Raw genomic sequence first — 21,781 nt, 5'->3', positions numbered from 1 at the left:
TGGAAGCCTCACACACACACACACACACACACACACACACACACACACACACACACACACACACACACACACACACACACACACACACACACACACACACACACACACACACACACACACACACACACACACACACACACACACACACACACACACACACACACACACACACACGTATGCTGTAGTAATTACATTTTCGATCTATGGTCTCTGCATTTGGGACACCATGTGTGGAGTATGCACCTCTGATGAGGAGATGGGACTGTGAGTAGTGCATTGGATTTAACTTGACCAGCATGCAGGGTTGGTGGGGTTTTCACTTTTCAATTGATTCCATTGTAGCAAACAAACTAGATCAACGATACCATTAAACACACCATAAAATTGCATAACATGGCAGCACTTAATTATTGCAGCCATACCAACAATGATATGCAGAAATATAGTCTACTTTGTAATCTGCTAACAACACATTTAGTGAAAACAGGTATTGAGGACACCGACCTCTGAGTTAGCTGAGTAAACAGAACCGCTGTGGTTCCTTAAGTGGGGCAAAGTAACATACAACGTTTCTCATAAAATACCTCAGATCTAGGTCATTGCCTCCTTTAAAGAAGTTTCAACACCAAGTATAAGAACAAAGATGACAAAAACATCTTGAAAACAAGTCGTCAGTAGATTACGGTTTAGTAAGACCTGGAATATGCTGAATGTTAATTTTTATTGTACTTTTTGACATAATCCACAGATGTGTTATCAGTCCTCTTCAAAGAAGGGATGTGGACACTTTAACATGCTGGTGAGTAACAGTCATCCAAATGTCTTTATCTTGACATTATACCAATAAAAAAACTAGAGAGATCTGGGCAAATAGAAGACTGAAGGAGGTCGACAGACGAAGTGTCATTGTATTACTATTTCAACATGTTGCTTTCTTATTATGTACTTCATGACTTATCCTAAGGTGACTTTAAGAATGTGTTAGGATTTATGTTCTAAAATCATGTGCATACAAAGGTCAAGTTTAAAAAGGTTACATATCTCATGTGTGCAGTTCATGTGCAGACACTGTGATAAATAAAGTTGAAGTCTGAAGTTTACATACACCTTAGCCAAATACATTTCAACTCAGTTTTTCACAATTCCTGACATTTAATCAGAGTAAAAATTCCCTGTCTTAGGTCTGTCAGGATCACCACTTTATTTTAAGAATGTGAAATGGCAGAATAATAGTACAGAGAATTATTTATTTCAGCTTTGATTTATTTCATCACATTCCCAGTGGGTCAGAAGTTTACATACAGTCTATTAGTATTTGCTAGCATTGCCTTTAAATTGTTTAACTTGGGTCAAATGTTTCGGCTAGCCTTCCACAAGCTTCCCACAATAAGTTGGGTGAAGTTTGGCCCATACCTCCTGACAGAGCTGGGGTAACTGAGTCAGGTTTGTAGACCTCCTTGCTCACACACACTTTTTCAGTTCTGACCACACATTTTCTATAGGATTGAGGTCTTTGTGATGGCCACTCCAATAGCTCCAATACCTTGACTTTGTTGTCCTTAAGCCATTTTTCCACAACTTTGGAAGTATGCTTGGGGTCATTGTCCATTTGAAAGATATAGATAATTTTGTACCTGTTCCTCCAGCATCTTCACAATGTCCTTCACTGTTGTTCAGGGATTGATTTGGAATTGTGATACAGTGAATTATAAGGAAAATAATATGTCTGTAAACAATGCATAAAGTAGATGTCGTAACCGACTTGCCAAAACTATAGTTTGTTAACAAGAAATTTGTGGAGTGGTTGAAAAACTAGGTTTAATGACTCCAACCTCAGTGTATGTAAACTTCCGACTTCAACTGTATATATCTGTCATGTATCCTATTCCACTCACTTAGCTATCACGATTTCAACGAATTCATGTTATCTACTGTATACAGACATTTCTAACAGGAAGAGCATGGCCAGATCTTGTCTCTCTCTTGGCAAAAACATAACTAGTGCTAAAAGTAGCTAAAACATATCAACCAATATGTTCAGTACTCAACATTTCATTGCTCTTATTAATGACATATAATTCTGGCATTGAGATCAGGTTGGTTATTTTTGATATATGAGGCTACAGTTGTGTGTGGCCAATTTGATCTATCATCACAATCAAGATCAAATGTTCAGCTGAAAAGGATTTGTGCCAATGTGTCTGTAGACACGGAGAGCCAGAGAACAGGTGAGATGAGTCTCTTCAGAACCATTTGGAGGACTACCGTCATATTTCTCTTGTACAGATGTAAGTGATTCCTGTATTTTTGTAATATGGAAATAAATAATGTTGTGCATTACATTTTACATTCCAATAAATGTTTAGTTTAACATTGTTTAGTATTGCTTAGCATTCCAGAGTTGGTTTATTCCTCTCTAGAGAGAACTGCCCGTGACATCACAATGCGGTGCATTCGGAAAGTATTCAGACCCCTTGTATTTTTCCATATTTTGTTACATTACAACTTTATTCTAAAGTGATTAAATTGTTTCCCCCCCTCATTAATCTACACAAAATACCCCATAATGAAAAAACATTTTTGAAATGTTTTTCTAATTTAAAAAACAACAACTGACATATCATATTTACATAAGTATTCAGACCCTTTTACTCAGCACTTTGTTGAAGCACTTTTGCCAGTGATTACAGCCTTGAGTCTTTTGGGGTACAAGCTTGGCACACCTGATTTGGGGAATTCTCCCATTCTTCTCTGCAGATCCTCTCAAGCTATGTCAGGTTGGATGGGGAGCGTCGCTGCACAGCTATTTTCAGGTCTTTCCAGAGATGTTTGATCGGGTTCAAGTCCGTGCTCTGGCTGGGCCACTCAAGGACATTCAGAGACTTGTCCCGAAGCCACTCCTGCGTTGTCTTGGCTGTGTGCTTAGGGTCATTGTCCTGTTGGAACCTTCGCCCCAGTCTGAGGTCCTGAGCACTCTGGGGCAGGTTTTCAAAAAGGATCTCTCCGTACTTTGCTCCATTCATCTTTCCCTCGATCCTAACTAGTCTCCCAGTCCCTGCCGCTGAAAAACATGCCCACAGCATGATGATGCCACCACCATGCTTCACCGTAGGAGCGGTGCATTCAGGCCAAAGAGTTCAATCTTGATTTCGTCATACCATTGAATCTTGTTTCTCATGGTCTGAGAGTCCTTTAGGTGCCTTTTGGCAACTCCAAGAGGGCTGTCATGTGCCTTTTACTAAGGAGTGGCTTCAGTCTGGACACTCTACCATAGAGGCCTGATTGGTGGAGTGCTGCACAGATGGTTGTCCTTCTGGAATGTTCTCCCATTTCCACAGAGGAACTCTGGAGCTCTGTCAGAGTGACCATTCAGTTATTGGTCACCTCCCTGACCAAGGCCCTTCTCCTCCGATTGCTCAGTTTGGCTGAGCGGTCAGCTCTAGGAAGAGTGTTGGTGGCTTGGATTTTGCTCTGAAATGCACTGTCAACTGTGGAACCTTATGTAGACAGGTGTGTGCTCAATGTTGAGTCTCATAGCAAAGGTTCTGAATACTTATGTAAACATTTTTTCGGGGGGGGTATTGTGTGTAGATTGATGAGGATAAAATAGTATTTAATACATTTTAGGATAAGGCTGTAACTCAACAAAATGTGGAAAAATCAAGGGGTCTGAATACTTTCCGAATGCACTGTTTGTAACATGTTGTGTTTGTGGACAGGTACATTCCAGGTTCCAGCCAACCCCTTAGGTCCGAGAATGGGTATCATCTGTCAGGGGTCTGTGACTGTAGAACCTGGGTCACTCTTTCGCATGGGTTCCAACCTTACAGTGTACTGCACAACCACAAAGCCCAACTGTGGCCAGAGGTCTGTCTGTCGGTCGATCGGTTGGTAGATAGATAGATAGATAGGTGTCAATCGGTTAGTGTTTGTCTGCCTGCCTGCCTGCCTGCCTATATGTTTGTATATAGAGAGGAAGGAGAGAGACATAATGAAGAGAAGGGAACAGAGAGAGACATTTTGTAGTATTGAAACCTCTTTGTGTTGTCAGTTTATCTGTGGAACTGAATGGGCAGGACCAGACGGCACTAGAGATCTTGAACTGTTCCACTGTCCGGCTGAGACTGACTAACCTCCGCACACCAAACTCCATTCTGGTCTGTAGGCTGCGGCAAACAGACGGACGCATACAGACTGTTTGTGGGGTAGACCTACACACTGGATGTACGTCTACTTTAGATTCTGGATGTTATCTTTGCAGTGTTGTTTCCTCTCTGGCTGGTTGTTGTTGCAGCAAATTAGCATTACTTCTCACTTGACCAATTCTGGACTCTTATGAAATAGTAAAACAAATATTTGAGATGTTATTCAGAGCAATTGCTAGACCATGTAAGGGTGTGATGTATACTATTGCTCTACTTCCCTGCAGACCCTCCTGATGAGCCCAGTGGTATAGCCTGCCAGGCTTCCAGGGACTCAGAGGAGATCACCTGTAGCTGGAGCAGAGGACGGGAAACACACCTGGTCACAACCTACAATGTCTCAGTCAGGAGGTGAGCTGGGTGATGAGCCCTGTGGTGTGGTAAAGTCTGCTCACTGTATTTTCCTCCAACTTGGGCTAGGGTTACCACATCAGAAATATATTGTGAATAGATGTGTAGCTACACTCTTAGACAAAAGGGTTCCAAAAGGGTTATTCAGCTGTCCCCAGAGGATAACCCTTTTTGGTTCCAGGTAAGAAACATTTTTGGTTCCAGGTAGAACCCTCTGAGGAAAGAATTCTACATTGAACCCAAAACGGTTCTACTTGGAACCAAAAGGGTTCAAGCTGGATTCAACACGGGTTCTTCAAATAATTATCTTATGGGGACAGCCAAATAAACTTTTTAGGTTCTAGATAGCACCTTTTTTTCTAACAGTGTAGTATACACAAAATCAACCTTTTATATACGTGGCTTAGGCACTTAAACAGAATAATTAACAGATTCAAGGCAAGGAAAGCTTTTTCCCATTTGTCCTTCTCTGGAAAAGTAATGTGACTTGCTTATCCACAGTGTGAACAGAGCCCAGGTGTTTCACTGTGGGATCCAGGGTACTGGTGTGTTCAGTATTCCACGGTTGGAGCTGGATGAGAATGAACAGTTCCAGCTGAGTATAAGAGCTCACAACCACCTGGGAACATCACTGTCCCAACCCTTCAACTTCTCTGTCAATGATGTAGGTAGGTTCATGTCTCTGAATACATACATACATACATACATACATACATACATACATACATACATACATACATACATACATACATACATACATACATACATACATACATACATACATGTACGTACACACACACGCACGCACACACACACACACACACACACGCACGCACGCACGCACGCACGCACGCACGCACGCACGCACACACACACACACACACACACACACACACACACACACACACACGCACACACGCACACACACACACACATACATACACACATACATACACACATACATACACACATACGCACATACATACACACATACATACATACATACATACATACATACATACATACATACATACATACATACATACATACATACATACATACATACATACATACATACATACATACATGTACGTACACACACACGCACGCACACACACACACACACACACACACGCACGCATGCACGCACGCACGCACGCACGCACACACACACACACACACACACACACACACACACACACACACACACACACACACACACACACATACACACATACACACATACATACACACACACATACATACATACATACATACATACATACATACATACATACATACATACATACATACATACATACATACATACATACATAGAAGTTTTTTTATATCTTCATATATGTTGTTACCATAACGGATGTGCACACGCCACTACCACCACATCGCATCTCACTCTGGTGCTGGGAATAAAACAAATAAAAATCCATTTAAAAAATCCTTGTAAATATATACATAATGTTCTCTCATATCTGAAAACGTTTATGGGTTTTGCATGTGAAGTAATTACTCATCCTGTAACCTGTTCCTTTTAAGGACATCTTGCTGTGAAATCCTCTGATATGGTTTGAGTTTGACATTGTTTTCAAAGGATCGGCTTCCTGCATGTATTGTCTCTATGTGCTGATTAATACCAGAACTGTCAATGTTAATAAACCGTAAATGAACAGGACATTGGGGCATAACAACTATTAAATGATGAGAACATCCCATTAAGCCCATCTAGGTTTGTAATTTACATGATGTGTCTCTTGGCATTGCAGTGATACCAGACACCCCTCAGATCATGAAGCTGGAGTTTTGGAGTGGCTCCAGGGCGGCTGTATTGCACTGGAACTGCTCTGAATACCCCAAACCTTTAAGACCCCACATCAGGCTCAGAACAGGCAATGGCTCCTGGGTGAGTTATATTATATTGTCGTCATCAACATCCCCATTCCTCACCTTGGTTGCATCTAAATGTTCCAATACTGTACATGCACTCTCACAGTTGGACTAATACAAGAATAAAGAGAAGAAGTATGAGTGAATGCAATTATCAGTTGGTGTTTTTGTGCAGCTGGAGCTACACTTGGATCCTAGCAGAGGCCTGGTCAAGGTGGAGGGCCTGAAGCCCATGACGCAGTATGAGTTCCAGATCAGAGTCTGTTTCTCCATAGAGAGGCCAACCTCTACACAGAGGCCCACCCCTGCGCTCAGGCCCTCCTCCACCCAAAGGCCCCTCTGTAGTAGATGGAGCCCATCAGCTAGTAAAACAAGCCCAGGCATAGGTAAGCCCAGAGCCCAGCATGTTTTTTAAATAATGCACGTTTCAGAGAGAGCCTGTTCACACATTACAGTGAGGGTTGGAAGACACTGACAACAGATTATTTTGACAGTGTTGTGGAAGTTGTCTAAATAAAAAGTCTAAATGTAGATATTTTTACTAACCTGTAAAGTGTTGTCATCAGAGTAACTTGTTCTCCTTTATGTTTTCAGCCCCCACTAGAGAGCTGGATGTCTGGAGGGTGTTGGGTATCCCTGGGGTGGATGGGGTTCAGGATGTGACAGTACTATGGAAGGTATCTGCAGAAACACTATCAGTTTTGATTGGTTGGTTAGCACGCTTAGCAACAAAAAGCTGTTCTTTGACCCCAAGAACTTTAAAGAAGATCAAATAGCATACCATGGTGGACTATTGGTGGTAATTATATTGTTTGAGGTTGTGATTTTTCAATGGTGTTCTGTAGAGCTTTAATCCTTAAATTTTGTTTAGATGATAAACTTGGATAATACTACATGGAAAGGATATCTTTATCTATTTATCTCTCTGTCTCACCTCGCTCTGTCTCATCTCTCTGTCTCACCTCTCTCCGTCTCACCTTTCCTCTTTTCTTCCCTCTCTCCATCTGTTCCCCCTCTCTCTCCTCAGCCCCTGTCTCCAGGTGATTATAGTGGTCATGTGTTGAGGTATGAGCTGGTCTACCTGCATGAGGGTCAGAGACAGGAGGAGGTCACGTATCCTGCTGGTGTCACCCAGTGTTCTGTCCAGGTGTCACCTGGGGTTCAGGAGTTGTTTGTAAGGGCTGTCACCTCCTACGGGACATCTCCACCTGCTACCATACAGCTCAAACACACAGGTGAGAAAATATACTTGCTACCATACAGCTCACACACACACAGGTGAGAAGATACACCTGCTACTACACACCTCCCAGACACAGGTTTACTTGTTTTTCACTTAAGTAATTGTGATATGATGAACACCAACCATATTCTTTGTATTACAGGTGTGTCTGGGCCTGTTCTGAGAAGCCTCAGTCCGGCAAACGTAGAAGGAGGGGATGTAGTTGCCCTGTCCTGGTCACGGGATGGATCTAGTGGGGCTGAAGCGGAGGTACTGTTGGGCTTTTTGGTGGAGTGGAAGAGTCAACATCAGGAACTGGGCTGGCAGAGAGTGGCCAGGGAGAGAAACACAACACTCATCACAGGTAAGTACATAAGTCAGAAACACAGACACATTTCTGACCGTGTCTTTGTATACAAACTGCTGCTGATTCTGACAATGCATGTGATGCCGCGCAATGCTCATCATCAACCACAAGAGGTAGCTAGTGGAGAGAATTGACTATTTTGGACTACTGAGATAGACTCATCAAATCAAATCAAATGTTATTAGTTACATGCGCCGAATACAACAGGTGTAGACCTAACTTACAAACCTCTAACCAACAATGCAGTTAAAATGAATAAGAATAAGAAATAAAAGTAACAAGTAATTAAAGAGCAGCAGTAAAATAACAATAGCGAGGCTATATACAGGGAGGTACCAGTAGAGAGTCAATGTGCGGGGGCACCGGTTAGTCAAGGTTATATTGAGGTTATATGTACATGTAGGTAGAGTTTTCAAAGTGACTATGCATAGCATAGATGATAACAACAGAGAGTAGCAGTGGTGTAAAAGAGAGAGGGGGGGTTGGGCAATGCAAATAGCCTGGGTAGCCATTTGATTAGATGTTCAGGAGTCTTATGGCTTGGGGGTAGAAGCTGTTTTGAAGCCTCTTGGACCTAGACGTGGTGCTCTGGTACCGCTTGCCATGCGGTAGCAGAGAGATCAGTCTAAGACTAGGGTGGCTGGAGTCCTTGACAATTTTTAGGGCCTTCCTCTGACACCGCCTGGTATAGATGTCCTGGATGGCAGGAAGCTTGGCCCCAGTGATGTACTGGGCCATACGCACTTTCCCTCGTTAGTGCCTTGCTGTCTGAGGCCGAGCAGTTGCCATACCAGGCAGTGATGCTCTCAATGGTGCAGCTGTAGAACCTTTCGAGGATCTGAGGACCCATGCCAAGTCTTTTCAGTCTCCTGAGGGGAATAGGTTTTGTCGTGCCCTCTTCACGACTGGCTTGGTGTGCTTGGACCATGTTAGTTTGTTGGTGAAGTGGACACCAAGGAACTTGAAGCACTCAACCTGCTCCACTACAGCCCCGTCGATGAGAATGGGGGCATGCTCGGTCCTCTTTTTCCTGTAGTCCACAATTATCTCCTTTGTCTTGAGAGGTTGTTGTCCTGGCACCACATGGCCAGATCTCTGACCACCTCCCTATAGGCCGTCCCGTCGTTTTCAGTGATCAGGCCTACCACTTGTTGTGGCATCGGCAAACTTAATGATGGTGTTGGAGTCGTGCCTGACCGTGCAGTCATGAATGAACAGGGAGTACTGGAGGGGACTGAGCACAGGGGCCCCTGTGTTGAGGATCAGCGTGGCGGATGCGTTGTTACCTACCCTTCCTGACAGGAGTGTCCTGTCAGGAAGTCCAGGATCCAGTTGCAGAGGGGGGTCCCAGGGTCCTTAGCTTATTGATGAGCTTTGAGGGTATGGTGTTGAACGCTGAACTGTAGTCAATGAATAGCATTCTCACATAGGTGTTCCTTTTGTCCAGGTGGGAAAGGGCAGTGTGGAGTGCAATAGGGATTACATCATCTGTGGATCTGTTAGGGTGGTATGCAAATTGGAGTGGGTCTAGGGTTTCTGGGATAGTGGAGTTGATGTGAGCCATGACCAGTCTTTCAAAGCACTTCATGGCTACAGACATGAGTGCTACGGGTCGGATGTAATGATTCTCCTCTTCGTCTGAGGAAGAGTAGTCAAGATTGGACCAACATGCAGCGTGGAAAGTGTCCATGTTAATATTTTAATATAACAGAACACGCAACAAAAATAACAACGAGAATGTAAGAAACGAAACAGTCCTGTCAGGTGAAACAACACAAAACAGAAAACAACTACCCATAAACACAGGTGGGAATAGGCTACCTAAGTATGGTTCTCAATCAGAGACAACGATTGACAGCTGCCTCTGATTGGGAACCATACCAGGCCAAACACAAAGAAGTACAAAACCGAGAACAAAACATAGAATGCCCACCCCAACTCACGCCCTGACCAAACAAAATAGAGACATAAAACAGGAACTTAGGTCAGGACGTGACATCGGTAGTCATTTAGGCAGGTCCTGAATTGACGCTTTACCTATTTGATGATTCATCGGAGGGCATAGTGGGATTTATTATAAGCTTCCGGGTTAGAGTCCCACTCCTTGAAAGTGGCGGTTCTAGCCTTTAGCTCAGTGCAGATGTTGCCTGTAATCCATGGCTTCTGGTTGGGGTATGTACGTTCGGTCACTGTGGGGACAACGGCATTGATACACTTATTGATGAAGCCAGTGACTGATGTGGTGTACTCCTCAATGCCATCTGAAGAATCCCGGAACATATTCCAGTCTGTGCTAGCAAAACAGTCCTGTAGCTTAGCATCTGCATCATCTGACCACTTTTTTATTGACTGAGTCACTGGTGTTTCCTGCTTTAATTTGTGCTTGTAAGCGGGAATCAGGAGGGTAGAATTATGGCCAGATTTGCCAAATGGAGGGCGAGGGAGAGCTTTGTATACGTCTCTGTGTGTGGAGTAAAGGTGATCCAGAGTTTTTTCCCTCTGGTTGCACATTTAATGTGCTGATAGAAATTTGGTAAGACGGATTTAAGTTTCCCTGCATTAAAGTCCTCGGCCACTAGGAGCGTCGTCTCTGGGTGAGTGTTTTCCTGTTTGCTAATGGCAGAATACAGCTCATTGAGTGCGGTCTTAGTGCCAGCATCGGTCTGTGGTTGTATGTAGACAGGTAGATAGTGTGGTAGATATTGTGGTCTACAGCTTATCATGAGATACTCTATCTCAGGCGAGCAGATCCTCGAGACTTTTAGACATCGTGCACCAGCTGTTATTTACAAAAATACATAGTCCGCCGGCCCTTGTCTTACCAGACGCCGCTGTTCTATCCTGCCAGTGCAGCGTATAACCAGCCAGCTGTATGTTGATAATGTCGTCGTTCAGCCACGACTCCGTGAAGCATAAGATATTACAGTTTTTAATGTTCTGTTGGTAGTTTAATCTTCCGCACAGGTCATCAATTTTATTTTCCAAAGATTGCACGTTTGCTAGCAGAATGGAAGGCAGTGGGGGTTTATTCGATCGCCTACGAATTCTCAGAAGGCAGCCCGACCTCCGGCTCCTTTTTCTCCGCCTTCTCTTCACATAAATGACGGGGATCTAGGCCTGTATGTCAGTATGCAGTATGTCATTCATGTTGGGCTCGTCAGACTCGTTAAAGGAACAAATGATTCTGCCAGTTTGTGGTGAGTAATCACTGTTCTGATGTCCAGAAGTTATTTTCAGTCATAAGAGACGGTAGCAGCAACATTATGTACAAAATCAGTTTTAAAAATAAGTTACAAACAACGCAAATAAACAAACAAATGCAATTGGTCAAGAACACGTAAAACGTCAGCCTTCTCTGGCGCCATCTTATTCATGTATTAATATGGTGTGTTTTGTTTCAGGTCTGACACCGGGAGTGAGGTATAATGTGTCTCTGTATGCTGACACTACATGGGGTGTGTCCAACCCCTCATCTGGCCTGGTTTATTCCAGAGAAGATAGTAGGTTTACATGATTAGGAATTTGTGAAGTTATCCCTCATGTAAAATAACACATTGTGTTTTTGTTTGCTACTTTATGGTATTACTTTGCACTGCTGTTTCGTTACTATCCCATTATATAAAGTAAACATAATGAGCTGTGGATTGTTCTTATTCTCCAGTGACAGTGTTCCCTGACTCCCTGTCTGTATTTAAGAACCTGCGTCGGTACCGAAGGTGTCAGTGTTGGCCCGTGAAACCAGTCGGGTTCTGATACAATGGGAGGAGCTACCAGAGGACCAACAGAGAGGCTTCCTAACACACTACAACATCTACCTCAAGACACTGGACTCTGACACACATCAGAATCAGAGGGGTGAGAGGATAGGAGTGTGTGTGTTGTAGTGTATGCATTATCAATATGCATGTGTGTGCATTTTCGGTATGTCTAAGGTGTTCTGCGCATACTCCAGTATTACAATGGAAAAAATATGTCACCTAAAAATGAATCTCGCCCACCAGCCGGCTCTCTCTCTGTCGCCAGCAATTCGTGCCTGGGGACGGGGTTACCTAGAAATCAACCTAGTGTCATTTCTTTGATTCGCATGCCTCACAAACCCACAGCTGAGAGAGCTGACACAGAGCTGAGACAGGGCTTTCCACCCTTTCACCACACAGAGAAAGACAACACCCCTCTCCTTAGTTCCAGTAATCTGTCTCTCTGAATCACACTGAATTAAACTGCACTGTACATCAGATGTAGAGGGATTAGACTGTGATATTATAAAGTACATCTCAAGAATCTTCAGGAAGTATACTCTGGGAGCCAAATGGACCTCCTCTCAGTCAATGGAAGAGAATGGATGTCTTGTTTGTTTGTATTAGTTAGTCTCAGTTAGCTACAGTGTGCAGTTTCAGGACTTGGTGCTTCAGAGAATCAGAAGTTATTCTTAAACACCACAGCAGGATGTGGTTGTGTGCACATGCATATCCGACGCTAAAGTCAGACCTGAGTTGTTACCCAACATGCACCACTCCCGTTTGTGGACCCCTATACTGGTGCGGAAAGCAGCTAGAACAACTACTTTTCACCCTGTCCCTGTAGTGTAATGACTTGGTGTGATGAAAGCTGTGTGCAATACTGTAGTTTAACTGTTGTTGTCCTGGCCTTAACATGTTGTAGGGAATCTACAGAACCAGTCAAATGTTTGGACACACCAACTCATTCAACGGGTTTTCTTCTACATTGTAGAATACGAGGGAAGACATCAAAACTATGAAATAACACATTCATGTCATAACCAAAAAGGTGTTAAATCAATCAAAATACATTTTAGATTTTACATTCTTCAAAGTAGCCATCCTTTGCCTTGATGACAGCTTTGCACACTCTTGGCATTCTCTCAACAAGCTTCACCTGGAATGAGTTCCCACATATGTTGAGCACTTGTTGGCTACTTTTCCTTCACTCTGCGGTTCAACTCATCCCAAACCACATCAATTGGGTTGAGGTCGGGTGATTGGGGAGGCCAGGTCATCTGATTCAGCACTCCATCACTCATCTTCTTGGTAAAATAGCCCATACACAGCTTGAAGGTGTGTTGGGTCATTGTCCTGTTGAAAAACAAATGATAGTCCCACAAAGCGCAAACCAGATGGGATGGCGTATTGCTGCAGAATGTTGTGGTAGCCATGCTGGTTAAGTGTGCCTTGAATTCTAAATAAATCACTGACAATGTCACCAGCAAAGCACCCCCACACCATCACACCTCCTCCTCCATGCTTCACGGTGGGAACCACACATGCCGAGATAATCCGTTCACCTAATCTGCTTCTCAAAAAGACACGGCGGTTGGAACCAAAAATTGTGACTTTTCTTCTTATTGGTGTCCATTAGAAGTGGTTTCTTTGCAGCAATTTGACCATGAAAGCCTGATTCATGCAGTCTCCTCTGAACAGTTGATGTTGAGATGTGTCTGTTACTTGAACTCTTTATGAATTCTTTATCTGGGCTGCAATTTCTTATCTGGGCTGCAATTTCTGAGGATGGTAACTTATTCTCTGCAGCAGAGGTAACTCTGGGTCTTCCTTTCCTGTGGTGGTCCTCATGAGAGCCAGTTTCATCATAGCTCTTGATGGTTTTTGCGACTATACTTGAAGAAACTTTCAAAGTTCTTGAATTTTAGGTGACTACCTCATGAAGCTGGTTGAGAGAATAGTGTGCAAAGCTGTCATCAATGGAAAGGGTGGCTACTTTGGAGAATCTCAAATATATTTTGATTTGTTTAACACTTTCTTGGTTACTACATGTGTTATTTCATAGTTTTGATGTCTTCAGTATTATTCTACAATGTAGAAAATAGTAAAAATAAATAAAAACCCTGGAATCAGTAGTTGTGTCTCAACTTCTGACTGGTACTGTATGTTAGGGGGTCATCTTGTCTGCTCTTTTGTGGATATACATTACATTTACATTTACATTTAAGTCATTTAGCAGACGCTCTTATCCAGAGCGACTTACATTACTTATACTTACCTACACTTTGTGATAAATGCATTTGTAAAAACATTACATTTAATGTCGGAATCAGCAGTTGAAACAATAACAAAGTATTCTCCTGCCGTTTTCAGAAAAAAGCTGAGAAATGGGTCTGGAGAAGTTTAACCAAATTCATAGACAGAGCTATGGATGCAAGGACTGACCATCCATGATATCAAAATTATAGTTATAACCATGTTTTCAGGCTATATAGTGTTTATTTCCATTTACATTGTTTACAAACATTGGAATAAACCAAGCTTATATTTTGGGTTCTGACAGGGTACAACAGTTGAACTGGGACCATGAGGCATTTGCTGCAGAATGTTATATTCCTGAAGTAATACTCTTCAGGAATCAATGGGTACAATAAAAAATAAAATAAAAATGGATGAAGTATCTGCTGATTTCCCCTTTAATTGAGTTGGTGATTGATTGATAGGTTGATTGATTCATTGATTGTGTGCATGGTGAAATGCTATATATCTCTGGTCCGCCGTCTTCTCTCCAGTGACTGTATCAGTGTCCATTACAGTGTCCGGGCCCAGTCAGAGGTGGCTGGAATGTCCTGAGGGGGCCGTGGCCCTCAGAGTGTCTGCCTCCACGGCTGCAGGGGAAGGACCACAGGGGGAGTGGCTACTCTCGCACTCTCCAGTCACTGCAGGTCAGTCACATTCACTACCATGGCCATGTTCCAAACTTACTCACAACAACTCACTCCCTCCCTCAGCTCTGCAGATCAGAAACATTCACAACTAGCCTTGTACGGACATCCTGATCTCGCAAGCTTGCATTCTTATTTGCTAGAATGTAAGCTTGCAAGATCAGGATTGTCGAAGAGGCTAATTCACAACCATGGCCACGTTCCAAACCAATCACGCCTTCTCTTCACTCTGTTCCAAACACATTATGATTGCCTCTCTGATGTCTTAACCTGTTCTTACAGTGTGCTGTCGTTTACTAACATGTACCCTGTTCTTCTCTAGTTGGGTTGGTGGCTGGCATGTCGCTCGTGGCAACCATTGTCATGGTGATAGTGGCGAACCTGATGTGTTGGAGCTGTGTGAGGAAAAGGTACCAAGCTGGTGGCGCTTGCGTTTATAATCCTGTTTCAGCTGTTTATGCTTTAGTTGACATGGTAACAGACAGTGTATACTTTCTGGTACTTACTTTCCAAAGAAGTACTGTACTCTTTCTGTTTTTAAGTTTACCGTGCTATTGAGGTTGACATTTTTGACTGTGGTGAACAATGTGGTTAACACATCTGTTTGCATGTGATATTTACTGCATGCACTGTAATGCACTGTGTTGCCTAAAGAGCTGAGAAAAACTGGTCACAACAACACTATCACATAACAATAGAACCCCAATATAAGACTAAGTGATCAACAGCAAACAAGCAGTAAACAACCCAGCTCATTATGAGACTTCCATTCCCTGCAGGATCAAACAGACATGTTTATCCCTGGGTCCTGTCTGGCTTTCTGAGAACCTCCCCAAGCCTGGAAACAGCAATGCTATCAGACTACTGAAGGTAATCTACTAACAGAAAAATTGTGTCTTCACCTCCCTGTCTACATTTTCAGAATGCTATATGAATGCATCTATATCATTCAGAATGAAATATAAACACATCTAAATCTTTCAGAATGAAATATAAACACATCTATATCATTCAGAATTAAATATAAACACATAAATCTTTCAGAGTGAAATATAAACACATCTATATCATTCAGAATGAAATATAAACACATCTACATCTTTCAGAATGCAATATAAATGCAGTGCAACCTTTGACGTTATTGATCATACATTTTTATTTAAAAAATGCACTTTCTATGGCTTTACATCACCTGACATCACATGGTTGGATAGTTATTTATCCAACAGAAACCAGAGAGTGTTCTTCAAAGGAAGCTTCTCTAACATCAGATATGTACAGTTCGGTGTCCCTCAGGGCAGTTCCTTGGGCCATTACTCTTTTCAATTTTTACAAATGATTTGCCACTGGTCTTACACAAAGCTAAAATAACTATGTTGTGGAGGATTCCACAATCTACATGCCAGCACCTAAAGCTAGTGAGTTTGCAGGAGTTACAGTCAGTATCCGAATGGGTGATTAATAATAAACTGGTCTTAAATACACTGCTCAAAAAATAAAGTGAACACTAAAATAACACATCCTAGATCTGAATTAAATACTTTTTTCTTTACATAGTTGAATGTGCTAACAACAAAATCACACAAATTATCAATGGAAATCAAATTTATCAACCCATGGAGGTCTGGATTTGGAGTCACACTCAAAATTAAAGTGGAAAACCACACTACAGGCTGATCCAACTTTCATGTAATGTCCTTAAAACAAGTCCAAATGAGGCTCAGTAGTGTGTGTGGCCTCCACGTGCCTGTATGACCTCCCTACAATGCCTGGGCATGCTCCTGATGAGGTGGTGGATGGTCTCCTGAGGGATCTCCTCCCTAAACCTGGACTAAAGCATCCGCCAACTCCTGGACAGTCTGTGGTGCAACGTGGCGTTGGTGGTTGGAGCGAGACATGATGTCCCAGATGTGCTCAATTGGATTCAGGTCTGGGGAATGGGCGGGCCAGTCCATAGCATCAATGCCTTCCTCTTGCAGGAACTGCTGACACACTCCAGCCACATGAGGTCTAGCATTGTCTTGCATTAGGAGGAACCCAGGGCCAACCGCACCAGCATATGGTCTCACAAGGGGTCTGAGGATCTCATCTCGGTACCTAATGGCAGTCAGGCTACCTCTGGCGAGCACATGGAGGGCTGTGCGGCCCCCCCAAAGAAATGCCACCCCACACCATGACTGACCCACTGCCAAACCAGTCATGCTGGAGGATGTTGCAGGCAGCAGAATGTTCTCCACGGCGTCTCCAGACTGTCGCGTCTGTCACATGTGCTCAGTGTGAACCTGCTTTGATCTGTGAAGAGCAGTGGCGAATTTCCCAATCTTGGTGTTCTCTGGCAAATGAAAAACATCCTGCTCGGTGTTGGGCTGTAAGCACAACCCCCACCTGTGGACGTCGGGCCCTCATACCACCCTCATGGAGTCTTTTTTTGACCGTTTGAGCAGACACATGCACATTTGTGGCCTGCTGTAGGTCATTTTGCAGGGCTCTGGCAGTGCTCCTCCTGCTCCTCCTTGCACAAAGGCGGAGGTAGCGGTCCTACTGCTGGGTTGTTGCCCTCCTACGGCCTCCTCCACATCTCCTGATGTACTGGCCTGTCTCCTGGTAGCGCCTCCATGCTCTGGACACTACGCTGACAGACACAGCAAACCTTCTTGCCACAGCTCGCATTGATGTGCTATCCTGGATGAGCTGCACTACCTGAGCCACTTGTGTGGGTTGTAGACTCCGTCTCATGCTACCACTAGAGTGAAAGCACCGCCAGCATTCAAAAGTGACCAAAACATTAGCCAGGAAGCATAGGAACTGAGAAGTGGTCTGTGGTCCCCACCTGGAGAACCACTCCTTTATTGGGGGTGTCTTGCTAATTGCCTATAATTTCCACCTGTTGTCTATTCCATTTGCACAACAGCATGTGAAATGTATTGTCAATCAGTGTTGCTTCCTAAGTGGACAGTTTGATTTCACAGAAGTGTGATTGACTTGGAGCTACATTGTGTTGTTTAAGTGTTCCCTTTATTTTTTTTAGCAGTGTACATCTAAAACTTAAAGCATTGTATTTGGTTCAAAACATTCTCTAAGACCTAAACCTCAACTGGAGTTGTACATAAAGGGGGTGACCATTGCGCAAGTTGAGGAAGCTAAACTCCTAGGTATAACATTGGATGGTTAATTATCATGGTCAAGTCATATTGACAAAGTTGTTGTGAAGATGTGGAGGGGAATGTCTGTTAAAAAAATATGTGTTCTGGTTTTTTGACAAATCAATTGTAGTAGTTCTTCAGGCTCTGGTCTTATTACTGTCTGGTAATATGGTCAAGTGCAGCAAAGAAATACCTAGCAAAGCTGTAGCTGGTAAAGCTGCACATGTGCGTCAATCTAATTAACATGATAAACAATTCTCCATCAAAATCTACCAGTTTAAGTTAGAGATATCTGTCTTTTGCATGGGGTTCATCTCAATCCACCACAACCGCCTATGTTGGCCTTCTGCATCTGCGGTGGAAAGTGGCAGAGCAACAGCGCTGTTTGTCAGACCAGGAGACATCCCAAAAATCAGTATCCTCACGAAAATGTCTGTAGCATTCAAACGGTTTGGCCAATCTAAGGAAACATGAGACTCTCACGATGGTGTTGAATGGAAGTATGGAGGTATGGAGGTACAGTACCTTCAGAAAGTATTCAAGCCCCTTGACTTATTCCACATTTTGTTGTGTTACAGGCCTGAATTCAAAATGGATTAAATATATATTTTTTCTCATCCATCTATACACAATACCCCATAATGACAAAGTGAAAACATGTCTAAAAATATATATATATATGTATCTCATTTACGTAAGTATACACGCCCCTGAGTCAATACTTTGTAGAAGCACCTTTGGCGGTGATTACAGCTTTGAGTCGTCTTGGGTATGTCTGTATCAGCTTTGCACATCTGGATTTAGGGATTTCCCTCATCCCTCCTTGCAGATTTTCCAAAGCTATGGAGTGGCGGTGAACAGAAATCTTTAAGTCTTTACACAGATTTTCGAATGGGATTCAAGTCTAGGCTTAGGTTGGGCCACTCAAGGACTTTCACATTCTTGTTCTGAAGCCATTTCAGTGTTGCTTGGCTATATGCTTGGGGTCATTGTCCTGTTGGAACGTAAATCTTCACCTCAGTCTAAGGTCGTTTTCACACTTTACCATAGAGGCCTGACTGGTGGAGTGCTGCAGAGATGGTTGTCCTTCTTGAAGGTTCTCCCATCTCCACAGAATAATTCTAGAGCTCTGTCAGAGTGACCATCGGCCTTTCTCCCCTGATTGCTCAGTTTGGCTGGGCGGTCAGCTCATGAAAGACTCTTGGTGTTCCCAAACTTCTTCCATTTAAGAATGATGGAGGCCACTGTGTTCTAGGGGCTGTTCAATGCTTCAGAAATGTTTTTGAATTGAGGCTTTAACACAACAAAATGTGTAATAAGTCAAGGGGTATGAATACTTTCTGAAGACACGCACAGTTTTATAAAGAGCATTGGAACTCCCTTCTATCTCCAATTACTCAAGTAAACAGCAAAATTACCTTTAAAAACACAGATTAAATAACAACTCATGGAACTGCGGCAACAGTGAGGGGAAACACCTTTTTATTTGTAGTTTATTGTTTATATAAAAAATGTTGTTGTGTTATTTTTTTTTACCCTAATCTCATGATATCCAATTAGTAGTTACAGTCTTGTCCCATCACTGCAACTCCCCTACGGACTCGGGAGAGGCAAAGGTCAAGAGCCATGTGTCCTCTGAAGCATGACCTTGCCAAGCCACACTGCTCGCTCACCCCGGAAGTCAGCCACACCAATGTGTTGGAGGAACAACTTTCAGCTGGCAACCGAGTCAGCTTGCAGGCACCCAGCCCACCACAAGGAGTTGTGTGAGCGCAATGAAATCCCAGCCCGCCAAACCCTCCCCTAACCCAGAGCCAATTGTACGCTACCTCCAGGTTAAGGCTGGCTATGACACAGCCTGGGAATCGAACCAGGGTCTGTAGTGACGCCTCAAACACTGCGATGCAGTGCGTTAGACCTCTGCCCCACTCGGGAGGCCGTTGTTTTTAAGTTGTATTGTTTGTATCTTTTTGTTGTTGTATTGTTTGTATATCATTATATAAAAAAATGTGTGTGACTGTTCTTCTCTGTCAGTGTATCAGTGTTTTGTTACTTGTCATGTTTTGTGTTTCTTGTGGACCCCCAGGAAGAGTAGCTGCTGCTTCTGCAAAAGCGAGTGGGGATCGAAATAAACAAATAGAGCCCTGTCATCTAAACCAGGCCTACTAGCTTTCTAAGGCCTTGACTTCTTCACAATAACCTCTGTGTTTGTATTGTCCTCCTATAGCATGAAGAGCCAGTGGTCCCAGCTTCGTCCTGGTTGTTCACCGTCAGTGACCCACCACTGTCCCCCATTGAGGAGATCCCTCCTGGGGAGAGGGAGGAACTGTACCCCATCATCCACATCGTGCGGCTCCAGGGTGGGGCTAGGGCCGGGGAAGGAGAGGGGACAGGAGAAAGGACAGCAGCACCTCTGGAGAATATCGGATACAAACCCCAGATTACAATCACAGCTCCACGAGACAAGACGGAGAAGAAGGAATACAGGGGACACATTCCCAGCTGTGAGAGAACAGACAGATGCCCTGAGGAGTCTGGAGGACTGCTAGGAGGCTGGTTGTGTGATGTAACAGTAGATTTCTCTGGCATTTCTCCAGGACTGGATCTGAGCTCAATGGGGCGGAACACCTCCCCAAGCCCTCCTAAGATAACAAGCCTCTTCTCTGGGGACATGTGGCTGGATGAGAAGGGGTTGGAGGTGGGCCTTGGTTCTCTGGACTCAGCACAGGGACAGAAAGTGGCTCTGGAGGACCCAGTCGGCTGTCTGGCTAAGACACTGACCACCGGTTACTTCCCCCAGGCTGCTGACCTCAACACCACTACCTACAACCACTGACAGAGACATCTTTAAAGCATTATCTTCTCCATCCTTCAGTGATGAGAGGAAAGGCATTTTTCTGACCAACTGAACAAGAGTTCCAATGAATGGAATTTTATACCATTCTAGCTAAATTTACAGTCATACTAGTGTTTCAGAATGATGAACGGACTGAAAGGACACATACCTCAATGACATAATATACTATAACAGTGGATTTATAACCATTTCTACTCGCTGCTATGTAAAGATTATGGTTCACTATAAAGAGTCTTTCAGATGATAAATGTGTGCGAACCCATTACACCCCTTTGTTTATCTGATTATGCAGGTTTTACCCACCAGCCAAGCTTCTGGGAGAGCACGATGGTTCTCTTTTGATTTGTTGATAAATGTTTCCCTGTCAATCCCTGTTTGTCTATTGATGTATACTGTACCACACAATGGGTTTCGTGCCCAAAGAAGACAGATGTTGAGGACATGTTAAGTTTACAACATAGTTATATTCTGCATCTTAGAAATGAGGGATACAGTATTTGCACGCCGCTGTGTAACATGGTATAATAGTAATGGTATAGTAATGCAGGGTAAACTGACCCTAGATCTGTGCCAGGGCTGTGTTCTCCTCATAGAGCCACCTGCTGTACCAGGCAGTTATAGTGACTTCCTGAAACAGACTTCTCACTTCCTCCCTGAGAGCTTATAAAACTGAGGGTGCATCTCAATAGTTTACGATGCCTCCTCTCACCCCCTTGTCTCCTTGTATCTTCAGCTCCTTTCCTTCATTTGCTCTTATCAAAAATGTCTGGACTAATGAAATCAAATTTCCCAGGAGGCCGCCGCAATATTGCTTTAATTTGTCCTGTGTTTTAAAATAAGTGCAGATGAAGAACAGGAGAGGATTAGAGAAGATATTAGACATCCAGTCTTGTGAGGGGAGAACATCTGTAAAAAGTGTTAATCTCCAAATTCAGTGTGAGAGGGGGATCCCCTACAACTGGCAAATATCACTCACCTGGTATGTCACTATGGTTGCATTTAGAGAGGCAGACCAATTCTGATCTTTTTTCCCCAAAATGGTCTTTTGACCAATC

The 21,781-nt window shown here is 43.4% G+C and overlaps 1 protein-coding gene across 1 annotated transcript; it reads left to right on the top strand.

The window, feature by feature from the left end:
* The first annotated feature begins 653 nt into the window (after window positions 1-653).
* On the top strand, window positions 654-21,743 carry il23r (interleukin 23 receptor). The gene is made up of 17 exons (XM_035783222.2): window positions 654-799; window positions 2,208-2,288; window positions 3,720-3,867; window positions 4,052-4,224; window positions 4,430-4,553; window positions 5,055-5,221; window positions 6,335-6,471; window positions 6,631-6,841; window positions 7,050-7,132; window positions 7,483-7,690; window positions 7,841-8,041; window positions 11,446-11,544; window positions 11,741-11,899; window positions 14,598-14,726; window positions 15,049-15,136; window positions 15,506-15,596; window positions 20,097-21,743. The coding sequence occupies exons 2-17, from the start codon at window positions 2,234-2,236 to the stop codon at window positions 20,703-20,705; spliced, it is 2,682 nt and encodes an 893-aa protein (XP_035639115.1). The 5' UTR covers window positions 654-799; window positions 2,208-2,233; the 3' UTR covers window positions 20,706-21,743.
* The last annotated feature ends 38 nt before the right edge of the window (window positions 21,744-21,781 follow it).

This window comes from Oncorhynchus keta, chromosome 1 (genome assembly GCF_023373465.1).
Source record: "Oncorhynchus keta strain PuntledgeMale-10-30-2019 chromosome 1, Oket_V2, whole genome shotgun sequence".
Taxonomy (NCBI): domain Eukaryota; kingdom Metazoa; phylum Chordata; class Actinopteri; order Salmoniformes; family Salmonidae; genus Oncorhynchus; species Oncorhynchus keta.
The sequence above is the reverse complement of the archived record's forward strand: the minus strand, read 5'-3'. Positions and strand labels throughout refer to the sequence as shown.